At 40.4% G+C, this 18,328-nt stretch overlaps 1 protein-coding gene across 2 annotated transcripts in view; it reads right to left on the bottom strand.

Annotated features, from left to right (window-relative positions):
* appa (amyloid beta (A4) precursor protein a) overlaps positions 1 to 18,328 on the bottom strand; it is a 68,212-nt gene that overhangs the window by 5,189 nt on the left and 44,695 nt on the right. For both annotated transcript variants that reach the window (XM_049469263.1, XM_049469262.1), the window contains 6 exons: positions 13,323 to 13,451; positions 11,096 to 11,195; positions 9,239 to 9,457; positions 7,283 to 7,336; positions 5,454 to 5,545; positions 2,273 to 2,419 (listed from right to left, as the gene is read on the bottom strand). In XM_049469263.1, coding sequence (XP_049325220.1) covers positions 2,273 to 2,419; positions 5,454 to 5,545; positions 7,283 to 7,336; positions 9,239 to 9,457; positions 11,096 to 11,195; positions 13,323 to 13,451 — 741 coding nt within the window. The remainder of the gene's footprint in view (positions 1 to 2,272; positions 2,420 to 5,453; positions 5,546 to 7,282; positions 7,337 to 9,238; positions 9,458 to 11,095; positions 11,196 to 13,322; positions 13,452 to 18,328) is intronic.

Raw genomic sequence — 18,328 nt, 5'->3', positions numbered from 1 at the left:
GTAAATTTGTATTCGCAAAAAGCAGCAAAATTAGCATCCATCGGCAGCTTGCCCAGAATCACCACCGGCTTGGCATCACTTCTATAGAGTTAACACAGTCCTGCCAACCTTGAAAGAATTTTATGAGTACAAATCATCTATGCTGAGACGTTGTAGAGTAGTGTTTGTTCCTGATATCATACAAATACTATAATAATTTACTGTTCCTAGTCAATTTTAACTTACTTTCAGAATAGCATGACAAACTGACTTTTTTGAAATTATGAGCTGTATCTGATATTTGATTGGTCTTCCAGACATGTGAGTTAACCTCCCCCCAGGCTGAGATCACAGTATATATTATTGCTTATAGTTTGAACATAACTGATCTCTTGATTTTAATATGTACTAAATAACTGTAAATTGTATTTAAGGTTATACATTTCTGACATAAAAGTGCCATTACTGGCCCAGTACAGACTACTGACACCCATGAGGATGGGCCTGTGGGCCACTAGATGGTGCCACAGGTTTAAAATCGATGTAATAGAGAGGGGAATCTCAAGCTTTATTAACTCAGGGCGTCTACTTATTTATATTTTAAAGCTGTTTGTCTGCATAAGCAGGCACTCAGCAACAAGGCAAGCAAACCAAATGCCTTGCAACAGACTGCATGGACTACACTGCCTAACAATGAATCACGCATTCACTGTGGCATTTTTTTCAATAAGCTTCTGCAATGTCACAAGATTTATTTCAATCCAGTGCTGCATTAGTTTTCACCAAGATCTTGCAGCAGCATTGATGATGGTTGAGTCTGACCACTGCACAAAGCAGCTCTTCTCCATCCAGCACATCCCAAAGATTAACTCAATGAGGTTAAGATCTGGACTGGTGAACTTTCTCTCAATCCATGTGTGAAAATGATGATCTCATGCTCCCTGAACCCTGAACTAAACCTGAAATAAATCCATTGATGGAATAACCTGGTCTATATTCAGTATATTCTGGTAGTCAGCTGATCTCATTCTTTCAGCACATACTGTTGCTGAACCTAAACCTGCAGACCAACTGCAGCATCAACCCCACATCATTTACTTACTTACATCCAGGTGGAGACTTTTTTTTTGGCCAGGCAGTGTAATTTTTTTATTTTATTTCTAATTTTAGTTCTAATCTCATTTTCTCCCCAATTTACATGGCCAATTACCCAACCAACTCATTAGGACTCCCCCTATCACTAGTAATGCCCCAACACACCAGGAGGGTGAAGACTAACACATGCTTCCTCTGATACATGTGAAGTCAGCCACTGCTCGTTTTCGAGCTGCTGCTGATGCAGCATTGCCGAGCAGCATCACAGCGCGCTCGGAGGAAAGCGCAGCGACTCGGTTCTGATACATCAGCTCACAGACGCCCTGTGCTGCGGGCATCACCCTTTAGTGATGTGGGGAGAGAGTGCCATCTACCCACCCGGAGGGAGCAGGGCCAATTTTGCTCCCTCTGAGCGCCGGCAGCTTGATGGCAAAGCTGCATGAGCGGGGGTTCGAACCTGCGACCTCCCGCTCATAGTGCCAGCGCTTTAGACCGCTGGAAAGGCAGTGTATTTTACAATTCTTTTTTCAATTTTGTGTTTCAATAATGTTTTTATAATGGTTATAGTAAGCTGTTGATTTTTTTTCTTACACTGAAAGCACAGTGCTGTATATCTTGCGCTCAAACACTTTGTTTTTAGTGGAATCCACAATTTTTTCATGTAAATCTCAGCAGATGTGCAGAGTCATATAGTTTAAAGTTCTAATGAATTCAGCTTCTGCATGCTGTGATTCGGGCAGTCCCAGCATGGCCAATCACACAGCAGTTAACCAGCTTTCTCCAAATAGCCAGGATAGACACACACACAGAGACAGAGGCTCCCTTGAAAAAGCACCTCCCACCACTTTTGCGCCCAATCAGCACATCTCTGATTGGCACATACCTGCAAATAGTATTGAACGTGCATCAAATGCAGATACTGGCCATCTACTGATTACTACCTCCCACTAAGGATGGTCTGTGGATCAGTAGATGGTGGTTTACAGCTTCCGTTGGGGGTTCATGGCCCTCAGGATGAGAAACCATATAAAGATAAAGATTTTTGGAAGAATTATGGATATCTGTATAATGGGACGATCATGATGGGATGCCAGAATTCCCCTATACCACGCCCTTACAGACTGACTGAAAAGTAGGAATTGTAGAAACATATTTAACAAGCAGATTCATACACACACACACACCCACACACACTGACCTCGATCACCCCGTGCTGGATGGATGTGTACTGCTTCTTTCGCAGCATCACCAGGGTGATGACAATAACGGTTGCTATGACGACTCCACCAACCATCAGGCCAATAATAGCACCCTTGTTGGAGCTGACGTCTTCGGCGAAGAACACCTGGTACAGAGAGAGAGAGAGAAATGAAGAAAATACTGTAAGAAGAAAAGAAAGAGAAAGACACAACTCCACTGATAGAGAGAAGAACGCTCGAGAGGAGCCACGGCAGCTGCTGTCTCAGTGGGCCTGCGTTGTCATGCCAACCTGACCTTGTAACGTGGTGGCAAGGACAAGGCTGCACCAGTCTCCTGGCACCACTTTAGATTCGAGCGTGGCAGAGTGGAGGACTGGAGCCCAGAAACCATTACTCTCAAGAGGGAGGGAGGGAGGGAGGGAGTGTGATAGAGATGCAGAGAGAGAGAGAGAGAGAGAGCATTAAAAAATATCCATGTGTGAGAATGTGTGTGCGCACGTCTGTGTGTACGCGTGAGAGGTTATAGACTATACAGTCTATTACCCTTTTCGGACAGGATTAGTTTTACCAAGAGAAATGGGGTAAACTATTTTTACTGGACATCCTGTCACTTTACTCTCATGCAAAAGCATCATGTTAGTTATTTATACCCTCCTTGTTATTTTTTCTGTAAATTATTCCATAAAAATAACCTCAGCTTATATTAAATCACGTCCAAGTGAACATTAATGAATGTAAAGAGACGTTTAGTTTGAATGTTAAAGGCAAAGATACCTCAGGTCACTCAAGTCAGTTGTAAAGCTGGCAACACTCACATACAGAAGCACTTCTCAGAGGCGTGGCACTTCTGCAGCTATAGACAAGTGATTGTGTATCCCCTACATCTGTAATATCAACATGTAGCTCCTAATTTTCAAACTAACATTCTTATCATCATTATAAGTGGGTTTTATATGAATGCCTATTTCCACTACTTGGAAAAAAGTAAGGGTCCTGTACTAAGTCCTAATTTTAAGATGCTAAGTCATGCATATGAGATTGTAAGTCATAATTATGAAATGGCAAGTCATAATTACGAGGTGGTAAGCAGTGATGGTATAGTTACTTTGAAAAAGTAATCTGATTACTGATTACTCCTTTAAAAAGTAACTTAGTTACTTTATGGATTACTTGATTTTAAAAGTAACTAAGTTACTGTACAAGTTACTTTATTAGTTACTTTCAGCAGCTGCAGACCCCACCCCCCGCCGCCTTAACATAAAAATTATAACCAGTTTTGCCAATACTCCCTTTATTGGAAAATGCATTTTTAACAGCAACAATTTATCTCTATTAAGTTGAACTATTTCCTAAAAAAATATATTTTTTTAATAAAAATAAAAAAATTAACTTAACATATTTAAAAAAAATAAAATAAAATATGGTCTTTCTTGATTTTACTAAACATAAATACTTGTTTTTATAAAAAATATATAAAATAAAGAAAGTCTTTCTTGACCTGACATATTTAACACTGTTAAACTGAACATTGAACTTGTTGTTCTCTGCAGGGCAGCAAGGAGTGGTTTTATAAAACAGAACCGTGTATATGGTCTAGACCAGGGATCACATATTTGCAGACTGCGGTCCGGGTCCGGACCCAGACGTTGTCCAATACGGACCCATACCGGACCCAACTACTGAGAAGGATTTAATTCTGACAGTGTTCATTTAAAGCACCGGAACTTTTCTTGTCTTTACGGTATGTGCGCTCTGCGCCACAGTGAACTTACAATCATGTGTGGTGTAAAATCTTTAAATGCTGTCCTCTGCCAATCAAATTTGTGGCAGACCGCTGCCCTGGCTAGTGAATTGGGACGCGGCCTCAAAAAAAAGCCTTTATAAAGAGATAGGGAGCCCGAGAAATGGCGAAAAATGAAAACGGGCGGAAACTAAAGACACGCCGAGCGCAAGAGAGAGAGACAGGGGAGAAAGCGAGACGCGTGTGATTGGGGAAGAGCGGAGGGGGAATGGGTAAGGGAGCGGTGTGTGTGTGTGTGTGTGTGTGTGTGTGTGGAGGAGATGAGGTGGAGAGAGAGAGAGAGAGTAACGCACAGTGACTTAAATAAGTAACTTTAATCTGATTACTGGATTGGAAATAGTAACGCGTTAGATTACTCGTTACTGAAAAAAAGTAAAAAACGCGTTACTGACATCACTGGTGGTAAGTCATAATTTCGAGATGCTAAGTCACAAGTATGAGATACTAAATCAAGTCAAAACAAGAGGCTTTTATCGTCATTACTGAGTACAGGTACACAGTGTAACGAATTTACATTTCTCCAGAACAATGGTGCAAAACGGAACAATACAACAGACGAACAAAGTGCAAAAGTGTAACGATAGGTGCAACATAGGACTATAACACTATAATTAATACAACAGACAAGACAGTCTAAAAGACAGGACAGTGCAGTACCGATACAGTACAATAAATCTTGGAGTATCTCATAATTAAGACTTAGTATCTCATAATAATGACTAAGTATCTCAAAATTATGAGACAAATTGCCAAAATGGGCTTTCATAGATTTAAGACTGGTTATTATCCTGTCTTTTCGGAGCCGATGCATTGCAAAGTGTAAATCGAGTAGCTACTCCCATCTCAGTCATTTATACTGAGATACCTTATTGTGTGTGAACTGGTCAGATAAAACTAATCCTACCCGATTAGTCTCAACCAAGATTAGTGTGTTTGTTTCATTGTATACTGTATATTAATCTGGTTAGTTTTGGTTTCCTGTTGCAGTTTAGTGACTGAGGTCACTAAAGAACTTTACTACATCCTGTCATCATGTGCATCTACATGAGCTGAGTATCACTACTTAGGAGTGACTGAATCGTACAAAGGTTAATCTACAGTTACAGTAGATACAGCCATTCTTTTTATTCTTCTATTGTTCATTAGATGATAATAGGATTCAACCAAAACATGATTTATAGTTCATTCACCTCTTTTGGTCAGAATAAATTTTGGTCATTTAATCCAGATTTTTTAAACCTGGTATTTTGGTTTAGAAAGAACTAAAAAAAAATCCAGAATTCGGGACTAAACAAGGTCTAGAGCTTCAGTCTAGGGGCAAGCTCTAGGGCTTGGAGTTTTTAAAGTAATGTTTGAGTCTTTGCATGCATGAAACATACCAGCTTCTGGTGGTGCACTTCATATCCAGCACTGTGTCTCTCCTCCGCCTCCATCCTCAGCTCAGGAACGTCCTCTGGCTTCAGCCCAGACACTGCACCCACAGAAAGAGGGAGAAAAAGGGGGTGGGGTTTAGGATATTAAGCTGTACTGCAGTTAATGTGGCCCAAATTCATCCTCTCTTTAGTTTAAACAGCGAAGTATAGACCTCATCATTTCATTCCAATTTAAGCTACTACAGGGCTAGTTTCACACAGCAGGAAAAAGTTGCCCAAACAGATTTATTTTTCATAATAAATGTTACACAGATTTATTATCAGTGTATCAAAGTAAACAGCAAAAACATACTGAATCTGACATTATTAATACCGATTTGAGTTACTTTCATAAGTGGTATTGGAAGCAGATTTAGATCCAATTCATGACAACGTGACATAGTCTAAACAGCCAGATCATTGTTCAAACATGTTTATAAAGGAATGGCCGAACACAACCACAGGATGGTGCTTTTGTAACATTAAAGAAAAACAAAAGACTTAAAGAACAAAAGTTTTAAGAAGAAATGGATGCAAACTAAAACCAGTGGGCATGAGCAAATAATGTGTCCTTTTTACAGCAAGCTTGAATGCATGCCCTGAAATAAGCCCTGGGATTCTGGAGAAGATGAAACTGAAACTTCAAGTGAAGCGCTAATCTTTTGAGCATTAACATTACATTTAATAGCATGAACTGCTCAGACAAATGTCTGATAAAGGTCACATTAAAAAGATAGTGTCAACAGCCTGAAATAAACATTTAACTTTCACATGCTGTGTAAATGCAACCTCAGAGATCCTAAAATTAGACGCAAAGCAGAAATGATCCAGTTATTACAGCTACACTTTGTCTTTCAGTCTGGAGGAAGAGCGAGACAGACAAAGCTTTAACAAACACCTCTTCACAATCAGATTCACTTCAAGGACATTTTTGAAAATATATATATAGAAGCAAAGAGGGGCAGAGGTGCTTCACACAGACAAAGCCTCTTGATCTGATGAAGTTCTGTCCTTGTTTTGCATTACATTTGCTTTGCTGTGCTAAACCTGTTCTTTTATATGATAGAAAAACACTAAGGAAAGAAACAGAGTATGTTTTTTTAAGGTGGGCTGTATTAAGGTGATGTTTATTCTGCAAGTGCTAATAATTTCTGATGCTGCGAGAAAATATTCACGTGAAAAGGACAGGTGTGTTGTATGATACATCCTGGCCAGTTCAGTAGAATAATCAGTTGGGGCTGCAAAAAAGATCATTTCAGCATCACTGTGTGCAAAATGTACATTTCAGGACATGCAAGGTTTTGCTGCTTGATACAAAAATTCAAAATTTTCAAGCATTATCCTACCAGAGACAGATTATATCTGTAAGTATCAATATTTTCAATATTTAATATCAATATTTTATTATTAGATACTATGGCTGTACGATATTGTGAAGGAAAAAAACTGCAATATTTTGTTGTTTTGCAATACATATTTCCATAAAAAATAATCATAATTCTCCAAGATGTTATGGTGCCGCCGGAGGGGACATGGTGTATTTTCTTTTTGGTAAAAAAAAATATTTTTGGCGAGCACAACAGGTCACAAGTGGTAAGCACCAGAGTGTAAGTGGTGATTAACACACAATAAGCACCTGATTCTGAAGTGGTGAGCACCAGAAACTACTGATCAGGGACTAAGCTTCAACTAAACTCATTTATCCTGTTGGGAATTTACTGCTGTCTGAATGAGAGAGTTTTATAACTAAATGAGGTGTAAAAAGCTTAATTTAACTTAATTATGTCTAAGCTCACCTGGGCGAGTGGGCAGTCCTCTGTCAGGAATGGGCCGAGCATCAACAGGTTCAACTGCAAGGAGAAAAAGAGAAAGAAAGAAAAAATATACAACATTATTAATGCAGATCATACATAAACATCCTTTTCATAACAGCTAATGCGAGAACATGTATTTTTTCAGTGGATAAAAAAAATGGGTTGGATTAATCAAAACATTCTGCGACTAATCCTGATTAACTCCACTTCATTTCTTCTTATGATGTAATAGTTTAAAATTATTTACATGTATATTTACATGTAAATAAAACAATGAATGTTAGATTTGCAAAATGTTATATTTATAATAGTGGTTTCAAAATACATTTAAATGCTGGTATTTTTCTGTGCCAGCAGAAGAGTGATTTAGTCCATGGTTCCACATATACAATACAATAAATATCTACTTGTCAGTAGTGATGTTGCTACATAAAACTGCTATTACATCACCAGGCTCTGTTAAAAAGTAGCAGTGAAGTCACTCTGCTTAGGAGTTTCAGTTTAGTAGTTTGAGCAGTATTAGCATTAGCCGCTAACCGTGCAAAGCGCTAGCTCTATGGGCATTCAGAGGTGAGTATCATTGGTCTGTGGCCTGCTGTTAATCCTGGCTAGCACTGCTGGAGCAACATTAGCATTAGCCACTAACTGTGCTAAGCACTATTTATTTTGTTCATTGATAGTGCACCTTATAATATAGTGCACCTTATAGTGCGAAAAATATGGTAGTAAATGTAATTAATTTGTGCTAAAAAGTCAATCTATAAATCAAATGCATTAACAATGATAGCACTATTATGTAGTGATGATACGCTCTTTACCGCGGTCCACCTATAAACTACTGATAAACTACTGAGAAGGATTTAATTCTGACAGACAGTGTTCATCTAAAGTGGCGGCACGTTTATTGTCTTTATGGTTTACGTGCTTTCCAGCGCAGTAAACTCACAGACCAATCACGCGTGCTTTGAGAACATAAACGCTCTCCTCTGCCAATCAGATCTGTGCAGATGCGAGCGCACTGAGCCACACAGGCGAAGCAGGCAGTGAGAAGTCTGTATATAAAGCGAGAAAAGTTAATACAGATGGTGCGCACCAGAAAAAGAAATGAATATACTACCATTATAAAACATACGAGTACTAGTGTTACTTGGAGGAATTAAAGAGAAACAACCGAGACAAGAGTGTAAAATATTCCACTTTACTCCACCTGATCAGAACTCCTCAATAAGAAAAAAAAAAAAACTTCCTCGCTCACAGGCGCACTCTCTCTACTCCCAAAACAACCCTACCTCAAAACTACGGCAGCCCCCAGGGGACAAAAAGCATTGGCAACTCCCCCAATGAGATTTTCCCACAACATAATAAAGTCTGATACAGTAATAATATTAAATAAAATAAAACTGCTGTTTTTTTAAAAAAGATGATATTTTGGCAGCTGCTAAGTTCAGCAAACATTTCTCCATATATTGTATGATTTGTCATTTATGTAATTATCATGACAGGCAGGCGCAAATCTAATATAAATAAAATTAAATAGAATAAATATAGCATTTTGAAACAAAGTGAACATACAGATTCACAGTATTAGACTCGATATGTTAAATTATTGAGGGTGTTTCCATTTATTTTATGATAGGTTGATAATGTAATTATTGTGACAGGCCAATTTAAAATAATACATATTGTTGAAATATAATAGTATGTGTAATTTGTTTTGTCTTTCAGTTGTTAATGACATAAAACAGGGAAGGAACTACTATAGGCTTCTTCAGTATACAGTATATAATACTGAATCATAACGCAAGTTAAAAATGGCGACGGTCCGGACCTCGGCCTGACGAAATTTTCTTTAACTGGACCGAACTGAATTCTAATTAAATACCCCTGCTCTATACTCTTATTCATGTATGTACTAGGGGTCTGGGTTGATGTGCGTACCATGGTTTTGGGTGTTGGGCTGGTTGAAGCTCTCGGGGTGAATGAAGCCCAGGCCGTCGAGCCCCAGACTCTGAGAGTCCTCAGAGGGCAGCAGGTCCAGCGCGGCGGTGCTGTCGGGCAGATCCGGCATCAGGGCGTCATTACCGTAACTCACCCTCACATCGCTCTGCAGAGAGGCCAACTGCGCAGACATCTCCTGCTGCTCACGCTGCAACAGTTCTGACAGGGAGAGAAGGGGAAGGAGAGATTTACAGCGCTCAGCTCAACCAGAGTCATCAGCTCTCAGCTCAATACTGCAGACCGGATGCTCTGTAGCGTCTGCTGACCGTGACGGAGTCGACACAATGACTGAGAGAAGCAACATACACAAAGAGAAGAGGAGAAGAGTGATACACATGTCATGAGGGGGAGATAATGAGAAAACTAGAGACTGAAAAAAGCTGAAGGAGCAAATTAAAAGTGAAGTCAGTGGAAAGGAAGTAGTGGAGAGGAGAAGCGAAAGCATGAAGAAAGGGCAGGACGATTGGCAGAGAGATAGAGGACGGGATTACAGACGAACGAACGCAGAGATCAGGGGTAGAACTCTAATTAAAGAGTTGCTTAATGACAGACTAGCTGCATAAGAGTGGAGGCAGGGGGTGGGAGAGAGAGAGAGAGAGAGAGAGAGAAAGAGAGAGAGAGAGAGAGAGAAAGAGAAAGAGGGATAACTAGACTGTGACTGAGTCAAAGGCTCACAGATGGCCAAATGACGCACAGGACACAAATAAACACTGTACACACAGCAGCAGGATGAGAGGAGGGGTCAGAGTGACAGAGACAAAACCATGAAAGAGAGGAACCGGAAGTGGACCTGTAATATGAAATGATGCTGAGGTGCACAAAATGTTTACAAATTCAAATAGTACAGTAAGTAAAAAGACAGAATTATTTATATTTGAAAATCTGTCCTCTAATTGTAAGTTTGACTATATGACTAAAAATGGTCTAGTGATGGTCTGGTAAATGTAGGATTAGAATGGAACTGCTGAGGTACATTTTTGATTAGAGTAGTACTGTTAAGGTAAAGCAAAGATTAAAGAAGCTCCACTAAGGTAAATTTGACTAAAATAGCACTGTTGAGTTACATTCTAAACTAAAACTGCACTGCTGAGGTAAATATGTAACTAAATTACCCTGGCCTAATAGATGTATGATTAGAATGGCCCTGCTGAGGTAATTTGTTAGAATGTTGAGGTAAATTCAAGATTAAAGTAGCTCCACTAAGGTATATTTAACTAAAATAGCACTGTTGAGTTAAATTTATTTGTAGAATAGCACTGCTAACACAAATTTGGCCTAAAACAGCACTGCTGAGGTCAATTTATGACTAAAATTGCCATGTTAAGGTAAATATATGACTAAAACTGCCCTGCTGAGGTAAATATACGACTAAAATTGCCCTGGCCTAACTCCGCTAAGGTAAATTTAACAAAAATAGCACTTGAGGTATATTCATTAGTAGAATAGGACTGCTAACATGAATTTCGCCTAAAACAGCACTGTTTAGGTATATTTATGCCTAAAACTGGCCTGCTGAGGTAAATATATGACTAAAATTTTCTAATAATTTTATGACTAAAATTGTCCTTCTCTAGTAAATGTATGATTTGAATAGCACTACTGAGGTACATTCAAGATAAAAGTAGCACTGCAAGATAAATTGTATTGTAAAAGTATTGTATTTTTAATCTACATATTTCTGTAATGGTGAAACTGCATGAAAAGGTGCATCCCTAATAAAATGCAATTTATAGCATGCAAAATTAAGTGTGTATTCGTATGTGTTTATGCACATTTGAGGGCGACAGAAACACTTACCCACTTGATCCTGGATATCCTCCAACACGCCTGGCACCTTGTACAGTAGCCCCAGAGACTGGTTCATCCTCTCCTCAATCACACGCAGGTGAGTCAACACCTGAGGGCACAGATCAGAGGTCATGACGTCTGAAAGCTTTTATCCCTTAAGATCACCTTAAGCTTCATGTTTACATTTATTTATTCAGCAGACGCTCTTTATCCAGAGCCAAACCAGTACAAAGTACAGAGAACACCTATGAGAACTTGTGACCTGAAAGATCAGAACGTTATCCTCAACCACACTGTCCCATTCATGTGGTCATATAATAACAGAAATGGTTAGACACTGGGTCTTGCCACAAGGGGGCATTAAAAGGCTTTCCCTGCTGCCCTACACAAAGTGTGTTTTAAAGCAGTGTACCTCTTGGCGAGAGATCACTGACTGCTAGACATGCCTATTCCACTCTAGACACACAGTGTGGGCTGCAGTAGGTGAAGAAAAAAGTAGATATTTTGCAAACTTTGATAAATTATACAAATGCATTGTCTTTTAAAGGGCATAATTGCTTTGTTTTGCCATTCTATTACCATTATATCAGTTGCTTTTATAATAGTCTTAAAATGACAATAATATTGTTTATTTAAACAATTTCTGGGACGATATATCATTCACAAAAAATGCACGATAAAATGGACGAGCGTCGCCTTCCTATACAGCTTTTAAAGTGTATTAAAAGGCTGATCACAGTGGTTTTCAGGTATATTTTGAATCATCAGCTTGAGTGAGCTAGCTTGATCTTTTCAGTTTTAACCCCTCAACAGATGGTTTAACATCTGCATCCAGGACTTGCTGGTATTTTTTCAAATTCACTCTTCCCTCCCCCTGTGCAATAATATTGTCAGAGCATGATGGATAAACTCCCATAACTCCCATTTAGCAAAGTGTTTGGAGAAAATATTGGAATTTGGTCACCAACAAATGCATGCAAGTATTTTTATGGTTTTTGTCTTTTAAGTTTAATTTTAAACTCTAAAGTTGATGTTTAATAAGATATAGAGACTACGTTTACTAATCAATAGTGAGACGTGATGCATAATACAGACATGCCTAAAATACTGAAGCAGTAGTATGATCATAAATTGCCAACATCTGTATACGTTGTGAGGTTGTATCTTTTAAGCAAGGCTGAAAACTGGACAGCATGCTCATGGATCAAGGTCAAGTGAGGACTGATAGTGGGTGCCATATGCATGGGACATTTCCAAAGTATTACATTTCAATTTACAAAGATTTAAAGCGTGAGCATTTATCGTTCCTCAACCCACAGTGTCACATATGATGTACTGGGAATATGCCATAGAAGTCTAATATAAGCACCCACAGTGGGCAGTGAGCATAGTGAGTGATAAATATAATGATCAAGATCATCTGGCTAAAACGGTCTATATAAATACACAAACAGCTCTGAAAGTTAATTAAATTGACATTTAAAACAGGAAACTCCAACAAAGACACATGTTCCACAGATCAGTGCAGTGTTCTTTAGCTTCTATGGGACTTGGCAAAAGTCATGGGACATGATACTAATCCCTACCCATGACATTTGTGTCTTTTGTGAGTATACAGGGGTTGGACAGAAACATCTGTAGTTTTAGTGTGGGAGGTTTCATGGCTAAATTGGAGCAGCCTGGTGGCCAATCTTCATAAATTGCACATTATTGCACCAGTAAGAGCAGAGTGTGAAGGTTCAATTAGCAGGGTAAGAGCACAGTTCTGCTCTAAATATTGCAATGCACACAACATTATGGGTGACATACCAGAGTTCAAAAAAGGACAAATTGTTGGTGCACGTCTTGCTGGAGCATCTGTGACCAAGACAGCAAGTCTTTGTGATGTATCAAGAACCACGGTATCCAGGGTAACGTCAGCATACCACCAAGAAGAACCAACCACATCCAACAGGATTAACTGTGGACGCTGTAAGAGGAAGCTGTCTGAAAGGGATGTTCGGGTGCTAACCCGGATTGTATCAAAAAACATAAAAACCACGGCTGATCAAATCACGGCAGAATTCAATGTGCACCTCAACTCTCCTGTTTCCACCAGAACTGTCCGTCACCACAATAAATTATTGTGCTCTAAAACCAGGTGTTTCAGTTTCATTGTCCAACCCCTGTAATTCTCTTATAATGCTTAATACATCACAACATCCACGTACAGAAATTCTCCAACCAGTGTACAAACCTGAGGCCGAATCTGGGCAGCCTTTTTGGGGTCCACCACGCGCACATGCTCAAAGTGTTTCAGGGTGTGCTGCCTGTCCTTCTGCTCAGCACGCACATATTTCTTCAACAGACTGAACACATGACGTGGCTAGAGAGAGAAAGAAAGAGAGAAATAGAGAGAGAGAGAGAGAGAGAGAGAGAGTTAATGATCTTGGAGGAGAAAGCAGACCAAATGGCCAACCATTATCTGTCAACCTGTCATTGCTTCAGGGATTCACACACTCAGGAGCTGGACGTGAGGAGACAGAATAAGACATGGAGCCATATGGCATGCAGTCATGCTATAAATATGTATTAATATGTTAATGTGAATGTTCTGCCAATGTGCTCATATGTTGCATTCCTTGAGAGGAATGTGCTGGATGTAGGAACTTGTTAGATTGAATATAGCAGCATACGGCTTGTTAGAGAGATCTGTAGCAGATAAACAAGTAAAGCCTGTGCTGAGTAATCGAGATGTATAACCTTAACTGCTATTCAACTGTATAGGCTGACTTCCAGACAAAATATACAAATTGCAATTAGCCGTTTCTTGAAATAGATCATTTTCGGGAGCTAAGGATTACAGCAGCTCTGTATGAGGATCACTGGTCACAGGAAGCTGCAGTTCCTTGTTTAAATGCTAGTAGTATGTGTATATATATATACATATATACGTACAGTTGTGGTCAAAAGTTTACATACACTTGTAAAAAAACATAATGTTATGGCTGTCTTGAGTTTTCAATAAGTTCTACAACTCTTATTTTTCTGTGATAGAGTGATCGGAACACATACATGTTTGTCACAAAAAACAGTCATAAAATTTGGTTCTTTCATAAATTTATTATGGGTCTGCTGAAAATGTCACCAAATCTGCTGGGTCAAAAATATACATACAGCAACAAAATTTGTCAATTTTGGTGATGTAGCGAGTTGTGTCAATCAAATTAGCTTCATGTCATGGCCTCTTCACTTCTTGTAAGTGATTCTGATTGACTACAGCTGTTGACTTCTCATGAGCCCATTTAAATAGGGCTCATTTGACCCAGTGATTAGACTCAGCTACAAAAGCTACAATGGGAAAGTCAAAGGAACTCAGTGTGGATCTGAAAAAGCGAATTATTGACTTGAACAAGTCAGGGAAGTCACTTGGAGCCATTTCAAAGCAGCTACAGGTCCCAAGAGCAACTGTGCAGACAATTATACGCAAGTATAAAGTGCATGGAACAGTTGTGTCACTGCCACGATCAGGAAGAAAACGCAAGCTATCACATGCTGCCGAGAGGAGATTGGTCAGGATGGTCAAGAGTCAACCAAGAATCACCAAGAAGCAGGTCTGCAAGGATTTGGAAGCTGATGGAACACAGGTGTCAGTCTCCACAGTCAAGCGTGTTTTACATCGCCATGGACTGAGAGGCTGCCGTGCAAGAAAGAAGCCCTTGCTCCAGAAAAGGCACCTTAAGACTCGGCTGAAGTTTGCTGCTGATCACATGGACAAAGATAAAACCTTCTGGAGGAAAGTTCTCTGGTCAGACGAAAAAAAAATTAAGCTGTTTGGCCACAACACCCAGCAATATGTTTGGAGGAGAAAAGGTGAGGCCTTTAATCCCAGGAACACCATGCCTACTGTCAAGCATGGTGGTGGTAGTATTATGCTCTGGGGATGTTTTGCTGCCAGTGGAACTGGTTCTTTGCAGAAAGTAAATGGGATAATGAAGAAGGAGGATTACCTCCAAATTCTGCAGGAAAACTTAAAACCATCAGCCCGAAGGTTGGGTCTTGGGCGCAGTTGGGTGTTCCAACAAGACAATGACCCAAAACACACATCAAAAGTGGTAAAGGAATGGCTAAACCAGGCTAGAATTAAGGTTTTAGAATGGCCTTCCCAAAGTCCTGACTTAAACCCCATTGAGAACATGTGGACAGTGCTAAAGAAACGGGTTCATGCAAGAAAACCATCACATTTAGCTGAACTGCACCAATTCTGTCAAGAAGAGTGGTCAAACATTCGACCTGAAGCTTGCCAGGAGCTTGTGGATGGCTACCAAAAGCGCCTAGTTGCCGTGAAAATGGCCAAGGGACATGTAACCAAATACTAATGTTGCTGTATGTATATTTTTGACCCAGCAGATTTGGTGACATTTTCAGCAGACCCATAATAAATTTATGAAAGAACCAAATTTTATGACTGTTTTTTGTGACAAACATGTATGTGTTCCGATCACTCTATCACAGAAAAATAAGAGTTGTAGAACTTATTGAAAACTCAAGACAGCCATAACATTATGTTTTTTTACAAGTGTATGTAAACTTTTGACCACAACTGTATATATATATACACTGCTCAAAAAAATAAAGGGAACACTCAAATAACACATCCTAGATCTGAATGAATGAAATATTCTCATTGAATACTTTGTTCTGTACAAAGTTGAATGTGCTGACAACAAAATCACACAAAAATCATCAATGGAAATAAAATTTATTAACCAATGGAGGCCTGGATTTGGAGCCACACACAAAATTAAAGTGAAAAAACACACTACAGGCTGATCCAACTTTAATGTAATGTCCTTAAAACAAGTCAAAATGAGGCTCAGCATTGTGTGTGGCCTACACGTGCCTGTATGGCCTCCCTACAACGCCTGGGCATGCTCCTGATGAGGTGGCGGATGGTCTCCTGAGGGATCTCCTCCCAGACCTGGACTAAAGGACTAAAGGATGGAGCGAGACATGATGTCCCAGATGTGCTCAATCGGATTCAGGTCTGGGGAACGGGCGGGCCAGTCCATAGCTTCAATGCCTTCATCTTGCAGGAACTGCTGACACACTCCAGCCACATGAGGTCTAGCATTGTCCTGCATTAGGAGGAACCCAGGGCCAACCGCACCAGCATATGGTCTCACAAGGGGTCTGAGGATCTCATCTCGGTACCTAATGGCAGTCAGGCTACCTCTGGTGAGCACATGGAGGGCTGTGCGGCCCTCCAAAGAAATGCCACCCCACACCATTACTGACCCACTGCCAAACCGGTCATGCTGAAGGATGTTGCAGGCAGCAGACCGCTCTCCACGGCGTCTCCAGACTCTGTCACGTCTGTCATGTGCTCAGTATGAACCTGCTTTCATCTGTGAAGAGCACAAGGCGCCAGTGGCGAATTTGCCAATCCTGGTGTTCTCTGGCAAATGCCAAGCGTCCTGCACGGTGTTGGGCTGTGAGCACAACCCCCATCTGTGGACGTCGGGCCCTCATACCATCCTCATGGAGTCGTTTCTAACCGTTTGTGCAGACACATGCACATTTGTGGCCTGCTGGAGGTCATTTTGCAGGGCTCTGGCAGTCCTCCTCCTGTTCCTTCTTGCACAAAGGCGGAGGTAGCGGTCCTGCTGCTCGGTTGTTGCCCTCCTACGGCCTCCTCCACGTCTCCTGGTGTACTGGCCTGTCTCCTGGTAGCGCCTCCAGCCTCTAGACACTACGCTGACAGACACAGCAAACATTCTTGCCACAGCTCGCATTGATGTGCCATCCTGGATGAGCTGCACTACCTGAGCCACTTGTGTGGGTTGTAGAGTCCGTCTCATGCTACCACGAGTGTGAAAGAACCACCAACATTCAAAACTGACCAAAACATCAGCCAGACAGCATAGGTTCTGAGACGTGGTCTGTGGTCCCCACCTGCAGAACCACTCCTTTATTGAGTGTGTCTTGCTAATTGCCAATAATTTCCACCTGTTGTCTATTCCATTTGCACAACAGCAGGTGAAATTGATTGTCAATCAGTGTTGCTTCCTAAGTGGACAGTTTAATTTCACAGAAGTTTGATTTACTTGGAGTTATATTGTGTTATTTGAGTGTTCCCTTTATTTTTTTGAGCAGTGTATATATATCTGTTTGGTGACACACTGATGGACACTGGATTACACTTCAGAACACGGGTTTGTGACTGAAAATTGAGAAATAACACACTAAACGAGTCACAGAAGAAATTTTGAAGAAGAGATTATTACTGTTTTCCACAATTAATCACGGATCCTCACCGGAGAGTGATGGCTCTGCAGTTTTTAGAAGCAGTAGCATTTATTTCTAGCTAAATTTATGTTTTATCCCACCAGGTGTTTTTGTCAAAAGTGCTGAAACTTTTTTCTGTATGAGCTCAATCCTCCGACTGAGCGGAACGTTTAGAAAATATGCGTACCGTATTTTTCGGACTATAAGGCGCACTTAAAAACTTTTAATTTTCACAAAAATTGACAGTGCGTCTTATAATACGGTGCGCCTTTTGTATGGATTTTACTCGTCAGGTTGTAAGGAGCAGTAAACACACACTCCGTGCAGCGTTATAGAGAGTTTCAGTGCTATACAGAGTCCAGAGCCGTGCAGCTCCGAGGCTGAGCAGCAATAGCATTAGCTAGATGCTAACCGCTAAGCTAGCTAGCTTATTCACTGAGATCAGTATTATCTAAATTTTACTCGTCAGGTTGTAAGGAGCAGTAAACACACACTCCGTGCAGCGTTATACAGAGTTTCAGTGCTATACAGAGTCCAGAGCCGTGCAGCTCCGAGGCTGAGCAGCAATAGCATTAGCTAGATGCTAACCGCTAAGCTAGCTAGCTTATTCACTGAGATCAGTATTATCTAAATTTTACTCGTCAGGTTGTAAGGAGCAGTAAACACACACTCCGTGCAGCGTTATACAGAGTTTCAGTGCTATACAGAGTCCAGAGCCGTGCAGCTCCGAGGCTGGAGCAGCAAATAGCATTAGCTAGCTTATTCACTGTTCAGAGATCAGTATTATCTAAATTTTACCCGTCAGGTGTAAGGAGCAGTAAACACACACTCCGTGCAGGGCCGTGCCGCTCTGAGGCTGGAGCAGCAATGGCTAGATGCTAACCGCTAAGCTAGCTAACTTTTTCACTGTTCAGAGATCAGTATTTTCTAAATTTAGCACTTTTAATACTGCTGGAGCAGTATTATTAGAGTTAG

The sequence above is a fragment of the Astyanax mexicanus genome, chromosome 21 (assembly GCF_023375975.1).
Source record: "Astyanax mexicanus isolate ESR-SI-001 chromosome 21, AstMex3_surface, whole genome shotgun sequence".
In the NCBI taxonomy this organism is placed as follows: Eukaryota; Metazoa; Chordata; class Actinopteri; order Characiformes; family Acestrorhamphidae; genus Astyanax; species Astyanax mexicanus.
The sequence above is the reverse complement of the archived record's forward strand: the minus strand, read 5'-3'. Positions and strand labels throughout refer to the sequence as shown.